This window comes from Meleagris gallopavo, chromosome 1 (genome assembly GCF_905368555.1).
Source record: "Meleagris gallopavo chromosome 1, MGAL_WU_HG_1.1, whole genome shotgun sequence".
In the NCBI taxonomy this organism is placed as follows: domain Eukaryota; kingdom Metazoa; phylum Chordata; class Aves; order Galliformes; family Phasianidae; genus Meleagris; species Meleagris gallopavo.
Window position 1 is genome coordinate 180257277 of NC_139404.1, and position 19941 is coordinate 180277217.

General features: G+C 40.5%; 1 protein-coding gene and 1 long non-coding RNA gene across 3 annotated transcripts in view; one reads left to right on the forward strand and one right to left on the reverse strand.

The window, feature by feature from the left end:
* Positions 1-705: 705 nt before the first annotated feature.
* The window catches only part of LOC146545812 (uncharacterized), a 30894-nt gene continuing 11658 nt past the window's right edge, over positions 706-19941 (reverse strand). The window contains exons 2-3 of the long non-coding RNA XR_014881112.1: positions 7058-7613; positions 706-820 (exon numbers count right to left, since the gene is read on the reverse strand). This is a non-coding gene — a long non-coding RNA (uncharacterized LOC146545812). The remainder of the gene's footprint in view (positions 821-7057; positions 7614-19941) is intronic.
* Positions 13529-18054, forward strand: MMP7 (matrix metallopeptidase 7). 2 transcript variants are annotated; one of them, XM_085216297.1, is made up of 7 exons: positions 13592-13749; positions 13859-13938; positions 14264-14487; positions 14594-14742; positions 16541-16666; positions 17176-17337; positions 17861-18054. In XM_085216297.1, exons 3-7 carry the CDS (start codon positions 14336-14338, stop codon positions 17881-17883), a joined length of 612 nt encoding a protein of 203 aa, XP_085072423.1. In that variant the 5' UTR covers positions 13592-13749; positions 13859-13938; positions 14264-14335; the 3' UTR covers positions 17884-18054. The 2 variants fall into 2 exon arrangements, with proteins under 2 accessions (XP_003203531.1, XP_085072423.1); XM_003203483.5 differs by lacking the exon at positions 13859-13938 and having other exon boundaries at positions 13529-13749.

The window sequence follows — 19941 nt, forward strand, 5'->3', positions numbered from 1 at the left end:
TGACTTAACACTACAGATTTGAAATAAAATCAATTGAACAGAAAAGGAAAATTCAACAGCTATCATCCTCTGGGTTCAAGTTACAGTAACTATTGCTTGAGATGATTGTTTTCAAGCATCGCCACCACCAGCTCAAATTCAACGTGCATTTTGTTATAGCACTGAAAATTTGTTCCTATTTGATGGGCTTCGTGTTGGGCTAAGTCATGTATAAGGAAGTGAAATAGAATAAGTGGGAGGTGATAATGAGAAGAAGAGGAATTTTTGACATTTGGTCATGTTCGTTTGCTCAATCACCTACCTCCTACCAGCAAAATCTTGTTGCTGATTTCCATGAACTTTGGATCCTGACCAGGATGATGACGCGGCAAACCAGGAAGTGTGAAAATCCAAAACCACTTGCATGCCCCAACTAACAATTGTGCAATTCAGCAGGCATATTCACATCAACCATCACTCAAACATATTTGTTTCCTCCAAGGATTTTGTAAGTCGATACATGCCAAAGAACAATCTGTTTACAAGAATCCTTTCAGGAAGGGTTTTTACTGCTTCCTTCTATTTCATAGCTCTAGCTGAGAACAGGTGTATCTGCTTGGAAAGTTTAAGGTTACTGCACATGTTCTGCATGTTGCCCATTACCCCTCTTAGCTCCCCATCCACAGTGCTGCTGAGTCGACCCAAAAATATATATTTATTTAGACATGCTCACCATTTAATCATATTCTTCCTCTCAATTCTTTCTCCAGATGTGCTCCTCATTCCAAGTCAAATTTGACTTTTTCCAAGGAGATAACCACAGGGTTGGTGCCCCAGGAAACTGCAGACAAAAACACAGTAGAATTTAATGACAGAAGTTAAAGACATTTATTTCAAAACTGATTTTATATTTTAGTTATTTTTATAATCTGAAATGGTGCCCACGTCAATGAGTAAGTTTCAGTCCTCTCCTGTGGTGGAGCACAAGATCACAGCACAATAATGTACATTCCAGTTAAAAATCTGGTGATCCATTTGCTGCAACCTGAAAGAAAAAGTACAATTATAGGTAAATTAAATATATGTGTGTCCTTTAGCAATATAAGTCTTCATTTTTAAAAAATAGCATAAAAAAGCTTTTGACTACTGAGAGAAAACACGTATGTCCTTTGGAAAATTAGCTCAATAAGACCATCATTCTGAAACAAATCCAAGAATTTTGGTACAACTTCAGCATTTGGAAAAGAGAGGTGCCCTACACTGCTGTGGTTCTAAGTACATACACATTTTCTCTAAATAGATAGCTATGGGCTCTTGTCATTGGAAGTGAGTATCTGGCCTCAGAAGAAATAAGTGAATAAATAAATGTGTTTACTAACCACAAAATAGTCCTTTTTGGAGTGGCAGCAATGGCAGCACTGGGAGAAGCAAGAGTGGTTTAACATTGAAATAGCTGAGTCAAGCAGATTATAAAATCCAAAACTGCTGTGGGCCATTGAATGACACTGCACACAGACTTAATGCTGCTAGAAGTTTCTGATGGACCTTTGTCCATTCTTGCAGCCAGTGAGAGAGAAAAGTGAAGAGTAATTCATAAGACTGAGGTTACATTTTTTCAATACATGAAGATAATCAAAATTATATTGTTCGTTGTTAGAGAATTACTGGGAATGTTGTAACACCTTCCTTAACACTTCCATTACAGTTGGCATCACAACTACCGTGGCGAAATGCTGTGGCATCAGGATGCCCAGCCATGAGAAGCCATCTGCTATGTTGTAAAGACAGAGGACAAGTAATCAGTGATGCCTGAAAGGAAAAGAATTCCCATTTTACCAGACTGTGTGTGACCCACACAATATCACAACTTTTAGCAAAAATCAACAATAATAATACTTTGTAATCATTACACAATACTTCACAATTCTATCAAATTATTAAAGTCAGACATTTTTTCTTTGAAAGAGCTACTGCTTTTAAAGGTATGTAACAAAATGAACAAAAATCCAGAATGCAGAAGAGTGTATATATCGCTATTTTTGTTCCAGTAAAAAATAAATGAATAAAATAAATAAATCCTGTTGTTATGACTAATGCATTGTGACCTTACTCATATTCTTTTAATTAAGTTCATATTCTCTTCTGCAATACTATTTCCTTCTTGAACACGTGGTATATGCTGCAGGGAAGGGATAGCTCAATGAACTGTATGACAAGCAACATGTCATCTCTACAAGGTACAAGTCCTAACAAAATATGCTAGCTGATTCCATCAGGCAACTAACAATACTGACTTTAAACTACTTCCCTGGTTATTCTACAGAGGGTGCAGGGCTGTAAAATGACAAGCAGAGCTTGCTGAGACCACTGGCATGCTGCAATCATTCCTGCAGAGTGCAGAGAGGAAAAGCAGGTGCTCCTCAGTCTTTTACACTGCCTTCACATTGGTGTGTGGTCAAGAAAATTGATGCTGGCCGTGATCCAGCACACTCATTATTTTCTTGACCTCATCAAAGTTTATTGTCTTACACATAGTTCATAGGAACTATAAACTAGTAACACTAATTTCTTTTCTACCTTTCATGTACCTTTTTATTGAACTAGAAGAACATGTAACTGCAAGTAGGAAAAAGTCCCATTTGGATGTTGATGTTTAGAAGCATCAGAAGGATACTGCCATTCTGCAGCTGTGGAATTGAGCACAAAGCACTCCTTTGCATGCCGCAGCTTTGAGCATGTGGGTAAATATGTAGAATATTTCAGTTTACTAGAATCCATGGCACTGTGAGAAAATGGTGCATGCAGTGTACATTTGTTCACATAAGATCATAACTGGAAAATGTTTCACTTACTTTTGTATATGATCTAATAGCCAGAGTCAAAATTCTGGTTATCATACCCCTTTCTTCCTAAAACCCAATGTTGCACTTGGAAATGCGGTTCCAAATCTCCAGGGAGAGTAATAGGTAAGTGGCTGATGTCTTTTTAACCTGTTGTCCTCAAAAGTTTCTTGTTACGGAGATTTGAAAACTCACCAGGTAATCTGCTGCAACACTCAACTATCTTGACATGAGAGCACATTTCCTGCCTGCTATGCTAAATCTTATCCACTGCAGGCACTGAGAAAACTTCCTTCCTTCTTTCCCCTTTGTCACTATAACCCATGCAGCTGTGGAGTGCACACATCTTTCTTCAAGTCTCCCTTCTCCAGACTCAGCAGTTCCACTGCCTTAAACCTTCCACATAGATAATGTTTAAAATAGCACTCCTGTGACTCACCACTGTACTCTCTCCAATTGCTCCCTGCTTTTCTAGATGCATCCTGTTTCCCCCTGGTGTGGGGAGCAATTTAAATGTGTATCACGGTCCACTTTAATGTGCAGCTGCAAACTCCAGAGGCCTTCACTACTATGAAGTTCAATACCCGTACTTCACATTACATGCTTAGTTAAAAAATAATGGCTGTGGCTGATTTTGTTTCCTAACTCTACTATATAAAACACTTTCTAGCATGTTTTTAATGTCTCTGTGAATATTTATTTCTAGTATTAATCATTCACATTGCACTAGGAACTGATATATCCTTGTGTTTTTTCCAAGTAGGAATATATCAACAACAACTTAATAAGCAGAGCCTCAGCAAAACAGCTACTGCTCTCTCCCCAGTGATCAGCTTCCCTTGGGTTACCTGCAGGATGCTGACGTGAGCTGTTCTCGGCTCCACATAGAAGAAGAAGCTGGGGAAGTCACATCTATTTCTAAGAAAATAAAGCTAACCACTTTGAATGAGACACTAACATGTAACACCCCAGTTTTAATAATGTGGTCAGACAGAACTTGGCTAGGCCTTTGTTAAAATGTAGTGGCATTGGTAGGTCTAATATTAATTACCTCTTGTCATTGTTAGCATTTTCTACAACTTTTACAAGAGGACTTTAGCATTAGGTAAAAGGAGCCATCAAAATTACGGCACCAAATCAAGACAAAACATTGAAGAAGATGTCTGGCACTACACTAACTTCTTCAGGGAACATATCTGTGCTCTGAGAGATCAGTAGCTGAAGCATGTACTGAGGCTGAGCTGTAACGGACAATGTGATCCCATGGAGGAAGTGAATGTTGCAATGCTTTGTCATGTGCTTTGCCAACCTGTGTCTCAAGGCCATATTGCCACATTTTACATTGAACAGATTACTCAACTTGCTAAAATTATATTTTTCAACATCTAAGGAATCAATATTATTGTTTCGCGAACCCTTCCCTCATTATACAGAATTAAATTTGATTGGTCAATCATACCAAACTTCCACACACCTCACATGACTCCATCAATTCTTTTAAGGGCAGAATTGATACAGGGTTTTTCTCGGTCATTTTGCTGTAATTTTGGATTTAATAAAACTTGATACTTTAAGAACTTTAGAAATACTGATCTAGGTTAACATGCAGCATACCTCCTATGTCTGTGGTTGCCTTTTTAAAGGCAATTCAGTCCACCTTCATCCGTGCAACTTTGGCTGTCTCGGAATCTCAGAATTATAAGATTTCTGAGTTTGGAAGAGACCTCTGAGTCCCTCAGGCCCAAGCCCTGCTGCAGCCGGGACAGCCAGAGCAGGGTGCCCAGGGCTGCGTCCAGGCGGCTTTGGAAAATCTCCAAGGAGAAGACCCTACAGCCTCTGGGCAGCCTGTGCCAGTGCCCCGTCACCTGCACAGCACAGCAGTGCTCCTGGTGTTCAGAGGGAACCTCCTGTGCGTCAGTGTGACAATTGCCTCTTGTTCTGGCACTGGGCACCACTGAGCAGAGCCTGACTCCATCCTCTTTGCACCCTTCCTTCAGATATTTATGGATCCTAAAGAGATCCCATTGAGTCTCCTCTTCTCCAGAATGAGCAGTCCCAGCTCTCTCAGCCTCACCTCTCTCTCCTGTTGTAGAATTCCTTTTCCTCAGTCCCGTAATAATTAAACATTAACATAACTTAAATTGTGAGGTGGTGGGTGGTGTGTTTCAGTACTGGCAACAGCAACAAGAAAGACAAGTCATGTTCCAGATGGCATTGCACAGTTGCCACACCACCAAAATGGAGAGTAACTCAATCTGCTCATCCACATGAATTGGTAGATTATAACCAGGGCAACGTGTACAGAGCTGAATATAGGAAACAATGGTGACAACATTGGAATATCACAAAGTTTGTCCTGGATGTGTACCATAAATGCACCCACAGAAAGAACACTATGCACATTTGTCAGGACCTACAGAATAAATATGAGGCTGCAGGTAACAGTTTCCTGGATTGCATTATTACCAGTGGTGAGATGTGGTGTCACCTCATCAAAGAAAAGGTTCCAGTCCTCAGCAGGTACAGTGACATGCGCTGTCTTTTAGGAAAGGGATGATCCTTCTGGATTTCCTGGAACCCAGATAAACCACCAATTCTGACCACTACATTGCAACACTAAGGTGAAGTCTCAAACTTCCAGAGTCAGGTCAGAGAAGAAGACAAGCATTCACTTGCAACACAATAATACCAGGTCCCTTCCCAGTTTGAAAACCATGGATCAAGCTGCCAATTTTGGCTAGACTGTCCATCCACACCCACCGTATAGTCCTGATTCAGCACCTTCTGACTTGCATCTGTTCTTTCCAATGTCAGGCAGACAGTGTGGGCAACATTTTCCTAGCAACACCATCATAGCAATTGTGAAACAGTGGGTTGCCTCCACTGGTGCAGATTTTTGTAAGTACGACATGCAGGCTCTTTTTTATCACTGGGGAAAATGTGCAGCTAATGGTGGTGACTATGTTGAAAAACAGTGTTTTGTAGCTGAGAATTTGCTCTATCAAACAGGGGGTTGGAGATTCATGATCCTTGAGGTCTCTTCCAATCCGGGCCATTCTGTGATTCTGTGATTTGTATCAGTTGCAGTTCCCATGGAAATAAATAGAAGTCATTACTTTACTACATAATTAATGTAACTAACCTCATTATTTCCAATCAGACATCCCAAACAAAAGCCTAAAGAGATGGAGATTTTGTCTTTTCTCGAGAAATCATGGCAATGAATGATACGACATAATGAAGACTAATAATTCTAAAACCGCTGGTGTCAGCAAGTATATGATGCATCTGTTCACTCAAGACTGGGACTATTGCTCATATTAACCACAGGAAAAGACATCCCTGCTTGACAGGAACGTTCACATCACTGAAATGATCACTTTTTTTCCCAGAATTTGGGAAGCCATCATAATCCAAAGTGTAACATCTGTAAGAGCCAACACAGGCTAACATCTTTCTGTTGGGATTAATTTAAACTAATTGTAAACTACAGAAAAAAAAAACATCCGTAAGGGAAATGTATAAAGCATGGTGTACTTGGTATTTTTTTATTGGTGATAGTACAGTCACTGATCTGTTAGCACAACCTGTTAGCAAAGTCTTTCCACTCTTTAGAGCAGTAAATGACAAGTATCTCCAGAGCAAACCAGATTAAAATCCATCTAGGGCAGTTCATATTCAGACAGGTTGCTGTCACAAATTAATTCTAACTGTAGAACTTACATATAACATATCAGTTATAATTGTCTCTAGAGAAAATGTAGTGATGACAACTTGATTTTAAAGGCCCAGGATGATGGGCAGTATTTCACTCCATAGGAAGTGTGGGGTTCTGAAACCAGCCCCCTGACCATCCCCATTGTGTCCATACTGGGAGCAGCCAGATGTGGGCAAACTCAAACCTCTTTAGATGGTACTGACAAAAAGCACACTGCCCTTCACCTCCCAGATCTACACCACAATATAGACATATGCTGGGAAGGAGTATAGGCAGACTTTCAGCAGTGACAGAATTGTGATGCAAAATTCCCCCTTCCCTTTTTTCTTCCCTGAAAGCTTAATAGGTACTGGGCTGACCTTGACTGGATGCCACATGCCATCCAGCTGGTCTCTCACTCCTTGCCTCAACAGGACTGGGGTAGGGAATATGATGTACGAGGTTGGGGAAGATTAATTTTATTTACTGTCAATTAAAAATATAGTAGAACAGTGAGAAACAAAGGCAAAACTAAAATCACCTTCTCTCCCAGTCTCTATTAAAACTTCTTCGCTACTCGCTCTTCTTCCACCAAATCAAGGGGCGCAAAATGACGCAGTCAGTTCATAACACTTTGTGTTGCTCCTTCCTCTGCACACTCTTCTGCTCTTGTCTGAGGTCTCTCATACAATCTTTCACCAGCTGCTCCATCTTTGTTGTTCCCAAGGCCTCCAGTTCTTCATGAACTTCTCCAGTGTGCACAGTTCCTGCCAGCCCTCCTGCCCCACTGTGGACTGCTTTCTGCAGGCTTCAGCAGCTCTGGCCCAGGGCCTATTTCTGCAGAGGCTCTCCATGGGCTGCAGGCTCCCTCAAGCCATAGCCACTGCTGTGCCGTTTAAACCGAAAATATCACATTTTTCATTCAGAAAGTCTCAAAAATGACATTACTTTGATGTAGGACAAATGAGTGACTGAAACATTGAGAAGTCTTTCTATCCTTGTGGTATACTTTTCTATCAGAGAAACTTATCGCTTTGTCTTATCAACTCAGCTTTCCAACAGCAAACCATTCCACATTTCAGTTTTCATTGTGAAATCTAAAAATAATGAAGTTGGAAAGAATGATTAGAGGTCATCTAGACCAAGAAAGATGGACCTTGAAACAAATCAGCTATTTCTTTCAGCATGTGTGGGTGAACTCTGTTTGGTCCCATGGATCTATGCGGACCAGTTTCTGTAAGTGAGTGGTCCTTGCTTGGACCTCCTTCTAGATGGGGAAATGCCTTCTTCCCTCACTCTGCCACCAGCCTCCAGGGCAAGTAAGCACAAGGGCAGGTGACAACAGTAACAACAGTAACAACAAAAGAGGCATCAGTAAGTACTTCAGCCTTATTCATGCCCTTGGTCATAAATTTCCCTAGGCTGCTGAGTCATGCAACCACAGTTTCCATAGTCTGCTAATGTAGTCTGCCACAGTCCTTTTGCTGCCAGTGTACTTATTGCCCTTCACATCCATCACTTGTTTCAATTCCAGCCCATTTCTGTCTTCTCAAAATCCACCCCTGCATGCCAGACAAAATGTTTCTACCCCTCAGATAGCCCATCTCCACATTTATCTCCTGTCAGTCTCCTTTGCATTTGAGCTCACTCAGGAGTCACCTGTTCATTCACGATGGATTTCTGCCATATCTGCTGGAGCATCTACACATCCAGGTGGACTATTGTGGCTTCATCCAAACTGTCTTTAGATGATCTTGTAGGTCTTTTCCAACCTTGTGATTCTATGATTCTGACGTAAGCAAACATCAAATTGAATTCCAACCTCAGGGTTACTCTTTCCTCACTAGTGTGGACTTTGATGCTGTTGCACAACAGACAGATGCATAAAACCTGGCAGAAGGACATGGTTCCCTTAAGGAACATGACTATACTTAAGAATGAAAATAATAATGCTAAGCCATTTCTGCACTTCTGCTGGTATGTGAATGAATAGAGTTCACTGATTTTCTGAAATTTCTTCTTTTGCTTTCCCTTGCATTCTGATTTGGTTAGTCACATGGGGTCTGGTAAAGTAACCACTCAGGCTGGTGAGCAGCTATGTGAATAACTGTGCGAAAGTTAGCAAGGCTGCTTTGTGACTCAGTCTTCACCACCTGAGTGCAAGCAGCTCTTGTATGTGCAGCTCTGTAATGCTTGTGTTGCTTTTTAATGGTGTCAAGATCAAAACACAGCATTCTAGAAAACTGAACTTGATTTGTGTGAAACAAAGGCTGCAGCTCTGCTCCAAGAAAGACATCTTTGGTGACAGAACATCTTAGTGGTATAAACAAGTTTATGGAGAACCTGAAGTTATTGGCTTTATACTCAGTTGCTGGAAATTGTAGAATAGAAGAAGGACCCACTCTGCATTCAGGGCTGTCCGACCAGCAGGCTCTCAGCTTTCTAGACGTGAATCACTGCCACAAATCAGGAACCATTTCAAAAGAGACAATAATGTGAACCTTTCAGGCAGGTTCTGATCACATTATTGTCTCTTTTGAAATCTACTCTGCCTACTCTGTCTACTCTGCCTTACAAACCCTGGTCTCTATTATCACCAAAAAACAAATTCACCATGATGTATCAGCAGGTATGGATCTGCTAAGAATATGCAGATTCCTAGAGTGAATCAGGAAATGCCTCAGACATTGCCTTACTCCTTACTTTGGGTTACATTTAGTGGGAACAAACTGAGTGCAGTATATCTTTCCATGCTACTACAGTGTACTTTGCCTGCCCTTACAACACCACTGCATGACCAGTCTATTTTAAATTGGACTCTTCTACTAATCTCAGAGATTTGCTGCATTACTGGAATTCTGAGGTTGCCTTAGGCCAAGAGTGAACTTAAAGGTTTCCTGCATTAAGGTATATGTCTTTGTCAACACATATGCACTACAACTTGGTCCAGTCCAGCATTGAGATAGACTTAGAAACGGATGGGGGCAGCCAGCTACAAGAAGAGAATTCACAAATGAAAGTGTCTCTAGGAGGTCATGCCCCTGCTCCATTGCCAGCAAGGTTTGCATCCATACTGCAGTGAAATGTAGCTGATTGACCTCCCGTCCTCTTCCCTTCTCTCTGTCCTGTACATAGGGGAAGGAAAGACTGCATGCACACGAAGGTTATATCTTATGACTTCAATTTAAATTGAATAAAGCAAATTATTATGAGGAAAATTTTGAGAGATCTGTATGTTTCCCTTACCTAGAGACTTCTGATCCATGGCATTGAACAAAGAAGCAAACAAATTCAACAAGGCAGGATGTCAAAACTAACACAGGGAGGCTACTTCCCTTGTATTTTACTGGCCAAGATGTTTATTGTAAAAACTTTTCTCCACGTTTATGTATTTTTCATGCATGATGTCTCAGACAAATTGTTCTAAATAGAAAGTCATTGAGTGCAGTGCAACACTAAACAACCATAAGATGGTAAATCCACAAGCTGAGATTGCCTAATTATTAGTAACCTAAGTCTGTTAGTGCTTGTCACGTTGTTTGTGCTGAACCCAAACATATAATCCCTTCCTCAGGCCTTTCTTCCCCTAAAGCCACAGGGCATGAGCTACATCCTGCTGAGAAATAGCTTAATGCAGCTTGATCCAGATGAACAGAAAGAACTGGATTGTCTCCCTCCAGGGATGGGCAATGCTGAGAGGCCATGGCAGGACCTCAGTGGCTAGGCACAAGTAACTGGAACTTTCTATTCTCACACAAAGGAGCCCTGGATTTCTTGTGCCAAGAGGCTATTAAAGAAATACCATTAGGTAGTATCTATAGAAGTGGAGCGCAGATACCTTGGAAATGGGGCATCATCTACAGCCTAGACTCAGCCAAGAAAAATATCCATCAGTAACCATGAGGAGACTCCAGATTTGTGTTACTCAGAGGGAAATCATCATCCACAAGGACTGAGCCATGCAAAGCTGAGATGAAGATACCAAAGTTTTGTTTTGTGGAAAAATACCACCAAGGTCACAAATGCAAGTTTGAAATTTTTTTTTAGTCATATTAAATAACCAGATAACAAAACAAAAGGTATCAAATGTTCTAGAGACCATAATAATCCAGGTCTATCCGGTTTGGTAAGAGCTTATATGCAATATTACATAATTCACAGGTGACCCAAACAAAACATTTCTCAGAAATTTTTGGCCACTCCTTTTGCCTGTTCTCCACTGCAGTGTGTTGTCCATGGCCACAAACTAATATCTACATAACTGATGGCTCACTCCCCATCTGCACTGGGATGCATGAAATAGTAGAAAGAGCAAAATCAGAGAAACTCATTGATTGAGTTAAAAAAACAATTTAATAAGTGAAGAAGGTTAGGAAAAAAAGAAAAAAGTGATGTCAAGGCAATCCCTCATCACCTCCCTCAAGCAGATTGATGTCAAGCCAGTCTCCAAGAGATTGCCACCTCAAAATTTTGCCTTCCCCTCCACTTTCTTCTTCTGCTAGCCCAATTTTATTTCTCAACATGATATTATATCATACAGGATATCTCTTCAGCAAATTCACACCAGCTGTCCTAGCTGTGTCCTTTCCTAGCTTTTTGTCCACCACCATGCTATTCAACAGGGGAAAGAGAGAAAGCTTTGCTCTTTTACAAGCACTGTTGATCAATACACAAAGCACTGATCAACACTTTTAACCACAGATCCAAAAATCATATAGTCTGCTACAAATAAAACTAACCATATCCCAGTCAGAGCCAGTGCATTCACAAAGACAACTTAGAAACTCTTGATATACATCAACTCCATTTTTGGCCACATTCAGGTTAGCCAGAATCCAGATGAGCATCCTGTCCAAGTCAAATGACCATGAAACAACGATCATTCACCACTGAATCATTCAATTTTACTTCCTTCTTTCATCCCACTGCAGAGCACAAAACTGCCCATGTCCAAAGGAGCCTCAAGTCTTGATAGCTGTTTCTATTTTTTTCCCTAGACCAGAAAGACTCTAATGCTCATCAAAGGGCTCTTCAAAAGATGTAGTTTCGTGAAGTATCCTTGTTCACAGCAGTTACTTGCCTCAAAAAAAGACAGGGTGTAAATATTTCAGTAGCATTATTCCAAACCTCCTCAATTGATTTTTATACATCATGGTGCACTTCCATTTTCACTGTGTGGCTACAGTTCCTGTAGCCATTATTTCTTCCAACCTCCTTGAACTTCCTTCCTCCACTTGCTGTCATAGGCACAGGTTCTCTGCTGAATGTAAATGCTGTGACTATGGTGATAGGGCAGGAAATGTTTTTTTCCCAACCCACAACATTTTTTGTCATTTAAAACGAAGGTAAAAAGACAACATGTAAAATTCACACAGATACATCATAGAATTAACATCAATTTCTTTTTGATATTGATCTTATTAGTATCAGATATATTCCCAGTGATTTTGAGCCCCCCAAAAATGACTTCATTTTCATGGAAAGATCTTTGTTTTGATTTTAGTCCCCTGTTCACTGAAATCTTCTCTCTTTTTTGAGAGAAAAGGAAAAAAGAAGTATTAGTGATAGGTGAATTGTTGGACTGGATGATCTTGTAGCTCTTTTCCAATCTTGGTGATTCTATGATTCTATGATTCTTTGAAAAAGGAAGAGGGTTGACAAATTTTGAGGAGAAAATAAAATGGAGCATCAAGTCTGTTCTTTCTCAGCAAGCTTTCATGCTTAAACTCTTAACTTTATTAAACTTTAACTTAAACTAACTCTTAAGTTTAATTTTCAGCTGTGGCCATGGCCCAGTTAAAGATTCAAAAGATAAAAGGGAGTTGCTCAACAATCTGTTGATTGGAATGGGGCTTCAAATTCTTCTGAAGTATGTGAGGAATTAATCAGTACGACATCAAAGACTCACAGATCTCAAAGAGGCTTCAACACATCTCACCTGAAACCCAGGCCCTGGTCCAGATTCTACTTAATTGCCACAATGAGACATAAAGTCAGTTGTTGAGGAAGAAGACAGACCTGCTTCTAGAAGTAAATCACCTTTTGTCATCATGTTTTCCAATCTCAAAATTCACAGGTTTCCCGTAGGCCTACCAAAATGTTCAGAAGTGATCATATGAAGACCCAGTCCTTTGACAGCTATTCCAGATGTGCAATGAAGTTCTCCTCCATAATTCATCAGTTCTTTTTGGTACAGATTCTCTCCGTCTGAAATCAGAAGTTTTTCTAATCAGCCAGAAATATAGTGAATTAAATCAGTAACCCAGAAACTCTTCCATAGGCGTTTACTTATACCCACATGAGCTATCCTGTCTGATAGCTCATGGGAAGCAGTAACAGTATTTTCTCTTTTAAGTGTAATTCCTTCTAGATTAGTGCTAACACTGTCACAAGAATGCATAGCCTGAAAAAAATCACGTCAGCTTGCAGACTGCTGCTTGCAATTCTCAAAACTCATCGCTTCCAGTGGGGTTTTGTGGAGTGCAGCTGAGACAGTGTTGATCTCAGGGGACCAGGCAAGTAGTCGCTGCCCTCCTCAGCAGTGGTTTCCTCCACCATGGACCTCCAGGAAGTTGCGCAGGTAGAGATGGAGGTAGAAGATGGCTACATACTTGTTAGGGTAAGCTCTTTTTTTCTTGAAGGCTTTCACATATTCTTCTCAGGTGATATAGCACTCATATAGCATTCATCTCACCTCTGCCTCTGCATCAACACAGACAAGCTGTCAGACCAAAGTGTTGCAAAATTGTCTTTGTGTATAAAGAACTTTGAGGGAAATGCAGTAAGAAGTGATTATACAGTGACTACATTGATTAAGTTACAGAAAGTGAACTCTGCAACCCTGTGGTTTCACTTCTAGAATAATATGAAGAGAGACAGCCAAAGCTGGCTGCTAGCTGTGACATGACATCAACAGGGAAGTCAAAGGGAGTATTTGTTTAACATGCTTTCGTTTATTTCTTAGAATAGCGATGCCATTACATTTATACCACCGAAAACTGAGTCACGTCCAGGATTGCTGCATGGAGCTCACAGGATCTATATAAGCATCTTAGCTCTGGTCTTGGGAGACAGAAAGTCTAACACTTTCTGCAGCAGTGAGGCTCTTTGGCAATGCTGGTCACCACACAACACCTCCTACTTTGTGCTGCCATTCTCCTACCTCAGAGCCTTCCTTTTCCAGTATCACTTAAACCAGCATTATGGAGCAACGCAGACTTAGACATTGCACAGGTATGTTACCAGGGAGACATCGTAACTGCATCATGAATAGCCTGATTTTTTACTTAACTTCTACATTCCTTTCCTGTCTGTTTATATTATCTTCTCTTAATTTTTGCAGAGATGACATAGAACTACTTTAACTTGCTGATTGGCTTAGACAGCCTAGATCTGACTTGCAAAAGAGATGAGTTCCAACTGGTAAATAGTGGGGGGCATATAATTTTTAAAGCATTATAAAAATATTTTTATACTATTTTGGAGCTCTGTGTATTTGAATACTCAGTAAATTGCATTTACCTGAAAGAACTGTTTGCTAACAGTGTTCTGCTGTTCAACTCTTTTCATGTACATTAATCTATACTACAGAGAAAATACCATTTGTTAAACTGAAATGGGATGAAAAAAATACATCTAAACTAACCACGACTTCAGGACAATGGAGCAATTCAATCAAATGTAAAATGCAATTGCTGAAAGATCACAGGTATAAATATTAATTTTTGTTTTCCTTTTCTTTTTCCAGACATATCTTAACAAATTCTTTCCACTTCTTGAAAAACACCCTGCCATCAGCCTAGAAGAAAGGATTAAAGAAATGCAGAAGTATTTCCACCTGACTATAACGGGAAAATTAAATGCAGAAACAAAAAACATAATGGAACAGCCCAGATGTGGAATCCCTGATGTAGCAGATTACCAAACATTTTCTGGAAGTCCACGATGGAATAAGAAATACCTGACTTACAAGTTAGTGGTGGTTAAGATTTTATAGAGAAAGGATTTGTTTTGAGCTTAAATTTGAAGGTTTCCTTCACAACTTATATATCATTTATCTGTTTCCTTTTGCTGTTAGGATTGTTAATTACACACCTGACCTACCCCGAGAATATGTGAATGATGCAATTAGAAGGGCTTTGATGGTATGGAGCGATGTGACTCCACTGCGCTTCAAAAGAGTTACCCAGGGACACGCAGACATCGTGATTAAATTTGCACGTCGTGGTGAGACTATATAGTTTTTAAAATTCAGTGCTCCTTACCTGATTTACAGCATGCATTCTTATAACCAGAGGCTTAGGAAAGAATAACAAGTTTGGAATTACCAGTAAGTTTATCTTCCCTTTATCATGCCACCAATTTTACATATAATGAATCAGCTTAACTCCTATGTAAGCGTTAGAAAATCTCTTAGGATTTATAGTTGTGAAAGGGAGGGAGAATTCAACTCCAAACTGAGACATTCAATTTTAGATGTTCAGTGACCGTCTGCCTTGACAATCAGTGCAAACCAAACAAATTAGAAGATGTGTGTAGAGGAAAACAGCTGGTGCTGAAGACCCAGCATCCACAAAGCTGCATTTAGGCAGGTTCAGGTAGCTTTACTTTGGTCTAGCTCCAGTTTAGTAATCTGACTGAACACTTTATGCAAGCTGGGGTGCATCAGGGTTCACAGAATCACAAAACTGTAGGGGTTGGAAGGGACCTCTAGATATCAGCTAGTCCAAACCAAAGCAAAGCAGGCTCCCTGCAGCAGGCTGCACAGGTAGGTGTCCAGATGGGTCTTGAATATATCTAGAGAAGGAGAACCCACAGCCTCCATGGGCAGCCTGTTCCAACCTCACTGCATTGGTGCCAGAGAGGATCTTCTCATTGATTTTCTTCTAGAAGGAATCTCACTGATGGACTCCAAGACCACAGGTGCAAGCCAGAGCATGCTAAATGGGGATGATCATTAGGGTCACTTATGATGCTCATATGTGCATCACATGGGCATATTTTTACTTACACCTGGCACTAAATTGACTCAGCATAGCCCAACTGAATGCCTACACTAAGGCCAGCTGACTTATTTTCTAGACCCGCTGATGATATTTACTAGATCTCCAGCAAGGGAAGTGAAGATCAGACACCTGGTTTACATCACAGATAATAGCATATAAACACCAAAACATGCCTAGCCCCTGCTTTGTTCCTGGGCAGCATATTGCTAGGAGGAATCTATTGATGTGCCCATCAAAGTGAGAAAGGATTCTGCAAGCTGGAATGGGTTTTAACCCCTTGTCGTGCAGTAGGACTAGGTCTCTTCTGCCTGTGCTAGCTCTGCCACACGGTCCATGCCTTTTGGTCTGAGGAAAAGGACACATATTCATATTCAGTACCCCAGAAATTCTCACTATGGTCAAAGATCTCTCAGTGGGAGAGGAACATTTTCAGATTTGGTACAAATATACTGTCCTGTAGATTCTCCATGTAGGAATTGGTAGCATCCCACAGACACTATGATAGCAGTAGGTAATAGATCGTACTAAGACTGGGGAGAAAAGAACTTAGCTAATCAGATACACAGTTTTCTGTACCCCAAACAATTGGCTTCCACTACAGTCAGTACAAGTGAGTGTTTAAAACTTACACTGCACAGCACTGATCTACATTAAAAACATTCAGGGGCTTATAACATCTACCAGTAAGGATTTATTCTGAAATAAACACTGGATGCTGCTTCAGAAACAGGTTTCTGGCAAAAGCTCAGCTGTCCATGCAGAAGTTCCAAGCATGCAGAAGTTCCAATATTTGAGTTTAGTTTTTGGATTTAAGTCATGAATCAGGAAAGTGTTTCCTAAAGCCTTGCTCCCCATTTTCACAAATTTGCTATTATAGCTTTTTTTTTTTTTTTTTTTTTTTTTTTTATAAGAACAGGAATGAAAAAAAGGCAGCACAAACAAGCGACTTGCTTTGGTTTGCTGAACGTGAGCATTAGAGCTCATGCTGTCTGATGACATTTCTTTCTTTTCAAATGCAGCGCATGGTGACGGATATCCCTTTGATGGAAGAAGTGGCACATTAGCTCATGCTTTTCAACCCGGAGAGGGGCTAGGTGGAGATGCTCATTTTGACGATGATGAAAGGTGGTCAAAATACAATCAAGGTAAAATTCACTTGTCTTTAGGAAAGGGAAAGAACAAACATTGCATATTTGTGTCACAAGTACACAGCCACAGGAAATGTTTTCCATAACACTTCATGCTTCAGCACCACTTCAGTATCAACGTTTCCCTCTTTTCAACAGCCTAAGTCCTTGTGTTTCCTTATTATTTGCAGTTACATAATGCTTGTTCTGTCTGGATTTCAAAGCAGTTTTTGCAGGCTAAGCAAGGATCACAATCTACTTAACTTATGAAGAGATACAATAACCTGCTTGTAGGTGTAGGGTTGATTTAAATCAGAGGGGGAAAGAGACTCTGAGACTCTGTGTATGAAAGGAATAAGCAATATTTTTTATTAAAATATTACAATTAAATGAGAAAGTTCAGTAATAAATAATCAAAATTTCAATGCTTCAGTTCAGCTGAATGAAAGACACAAATTCTCCTGCTGCTTGGATTCTTTGTATGTTAAAAAGAAATGCCCAACTTTTAACATGCTTTTATGCTGCAGGAGTTAATTTGTTCCTTGTTGCTGCTCATGAATTTGGCCATTCTTTGGGACTCGCCCACTCAAATGTCCGTGGAGCCCTGATGTATCCTCTCTACTCATATGTGAACCCAGAAACCTTCACACTTCCTCAGGATGATAGGCGAGGAATTCAGAAGTTATACGGTAAATTCACTTGATTTTCAAGATAAAACCTACCAGTGTATAGGTTTCACTCTCCCTGATTGCAGAGGCTTCCTGTACTACCAAAAAGAAAGAAAGGAGTAAAACTCAGGAAAAAAATATATATATATATTTCTGTATGCACTATATCTGTTCTGTAACATGCCCCCATTGCAACCAAGAGCTGATGAAGAGGCAGTGCAGCAGCCTGGTGCACTTTCTTCCTGCACACCTGTGCATTGCCAGACACTTCCTATGGACCTTACTTTGTAAATGAGCTATTTCAGCAAGTGGAGATATTGGCTGCTCCCTGGGAAAATGACACTATCCCACTAACCAAGTCAATGGGACAGATTAGTGAAAGCAGAAACTACTCAGAAGTAATAGTGGAGCATAGCTGCAACAGATCTCATGGGTTGCCATGGTTTATTTCCTTTAGGCACCATTTTCATCGGGGAATAAAACATAATTGTTTGTGTTGTCTACTTCCAGCATAGTCTCTATGTTTTGTGTTTCTTTCCCACAGGGAGAAAGTCAGCAAACTCTTGAAGAATGTGTTTCAAAAAAACCTAAGAATTCAGATCTGGTAGTTTTGGTGTTCCAAAACCATTTAAATGCTCTGGCTAATTACACTTCTAAGCATCACCTTGAACTTTTCATGATTTGTTTACATGTTATCCAATTTCATGTGACAATAAAAAAAATCAAACATGTTGTATACTTTGTTGCCTAATGCTTGTTGTTTGTTGTGCTGGATTTTTTTTGTTTGTTTGTTTGTTTTTTCTTCTGGCATTTCAATGCTGTATTGAAGAACTCCTACAGGTATATTATACAGAAAAATACTCTCTTGAATAGAGGTGTGGGTACCAAAAGAGCCTGCGTGCAACTACTGCTGGATTTACAAGCCCTCTTCATGGCACACTTCCAGTTCCCAAACACGTCCCGTCCCTTCTCAGTCACTGCTACTGACTCCTCAGAATCACAGTGTGCTTACTGTATGGCTCACACAAATCCAAGCACAGACAGTGTTTCTAGAGCTCTGGGATCACCTTCTCTTTGTGGAGCCATTGTCCTGGGGGACCTGAGCTGCTCTGTGCTGCAGGGTGGACCTGCCTTCCTGCCATAACTGAAGAGCTCAAATGACACAGGGAGATGCATCAATGTCTCTCAAATCCCAGGACAAATTGGGCATGGCTTCCTGGCTCCTTGAGCACCACCTGTGAAATCTCAAAGTCTCCACTGGGCCCAGTCATAAGATGAGAATGAGATGGGAAGGGTTCTACAAGTATAGCTTTGCAGGCAGGCACTGATGTACAAACACTTGAGCTTTTTTTCCCCCATTCATCAGGATAAAATGTTAGAAGACAAAAACTCTTTCCACTAGGAGTTCTTGTGTTCCCTCTTGTGGAGAAAACGCTCCTTCTACTTCAGCACCTCTGCAAAATGACAGCATTTCCCAGCATTTATCCAAAAGTAATGGATGAAGTAGGTCACTGGGACATCTAGAGTATCAAGATAATATAAGCATAGGGTGTAAAGCATTTTTCTTGAGGCGCTTTTCCCTCAGATAAGTTTCTCAGCTCTGTTAAGTCAGAAGTTTGAAAGCACTCCTATCAGTTACCAGACACTTCTTATACCTGAAACTCAAAGATGAAGCATCTAGGACTATTTGGACATTCTCCTGAAGGCCTCAATGTAAGAGAAAAACAGAAAGTCCCAGACTAAGGTCAGGTCCCAGACTGCGTAAAAGGCTGCAGAAAGAAATTAGTGAGCTCCACAGCCTCTGTGACTGCTTGACCAACTTACTTAAGCTGTATCTCAGTGCTGTATCTCAATGCTGTTTCACTGATACCAAAGGGAAAAAAAGGAACTATGTTGGTTGCTCTAAAAGTAATGACTCCTATTTATTTCCAGAGAAACTACTACAGATACGGAGAGCACAGTAACATTATTTGATAGAGCAAATGCTCAGCTACAAAGAACATTTTTCAACACGATCACCACAATTAGCTATAATTTTCAGCAGTGGTGAACAAGAGCTTGCATGTCACGCTTGTAAAAATCTGCATGGCCATCAGAATGTAGCTTGTCTTTCATGTCACTGTCACCAATGCTGAAACACATCACCCACTGCATCGCTGTGCTCACACCCAGTGCTTGGTATCCAAAACATTCAAGGCATCAAAGAATGTCAGTGGATGCAATTTTCACCACATGGAAGAAATCAGTGATACACCTTTGCTTCAAAGGCACTTCCATGTACATCTATGCAGACTTCCCCTCTGCTGCCATCAGTCACATGGCCACACAATGTAATGCAATTGCCATACCACCATCTGCCTCTGACATCAAGGGTCAACATCATAATATAGGAGGCATTACTGGGCACACTTGGTCTTCTCAAATCCAGCTGACAACTGAACCCATGCCAGTGGAGAAGTGGGTCTCTATCTCCTCCTGTATTGTGAAGAGTGTATTCTGCTCCACATCTCAGACTTTGAGGTCAGGGGGTACCCTGAGGATAACTGGTCTGACTATTAAAGACAGACGTAAAGAAGGCACTGAGAACTTCAGCTTTTTCCTTATCCTCAGTGGTCATTTTTCCCA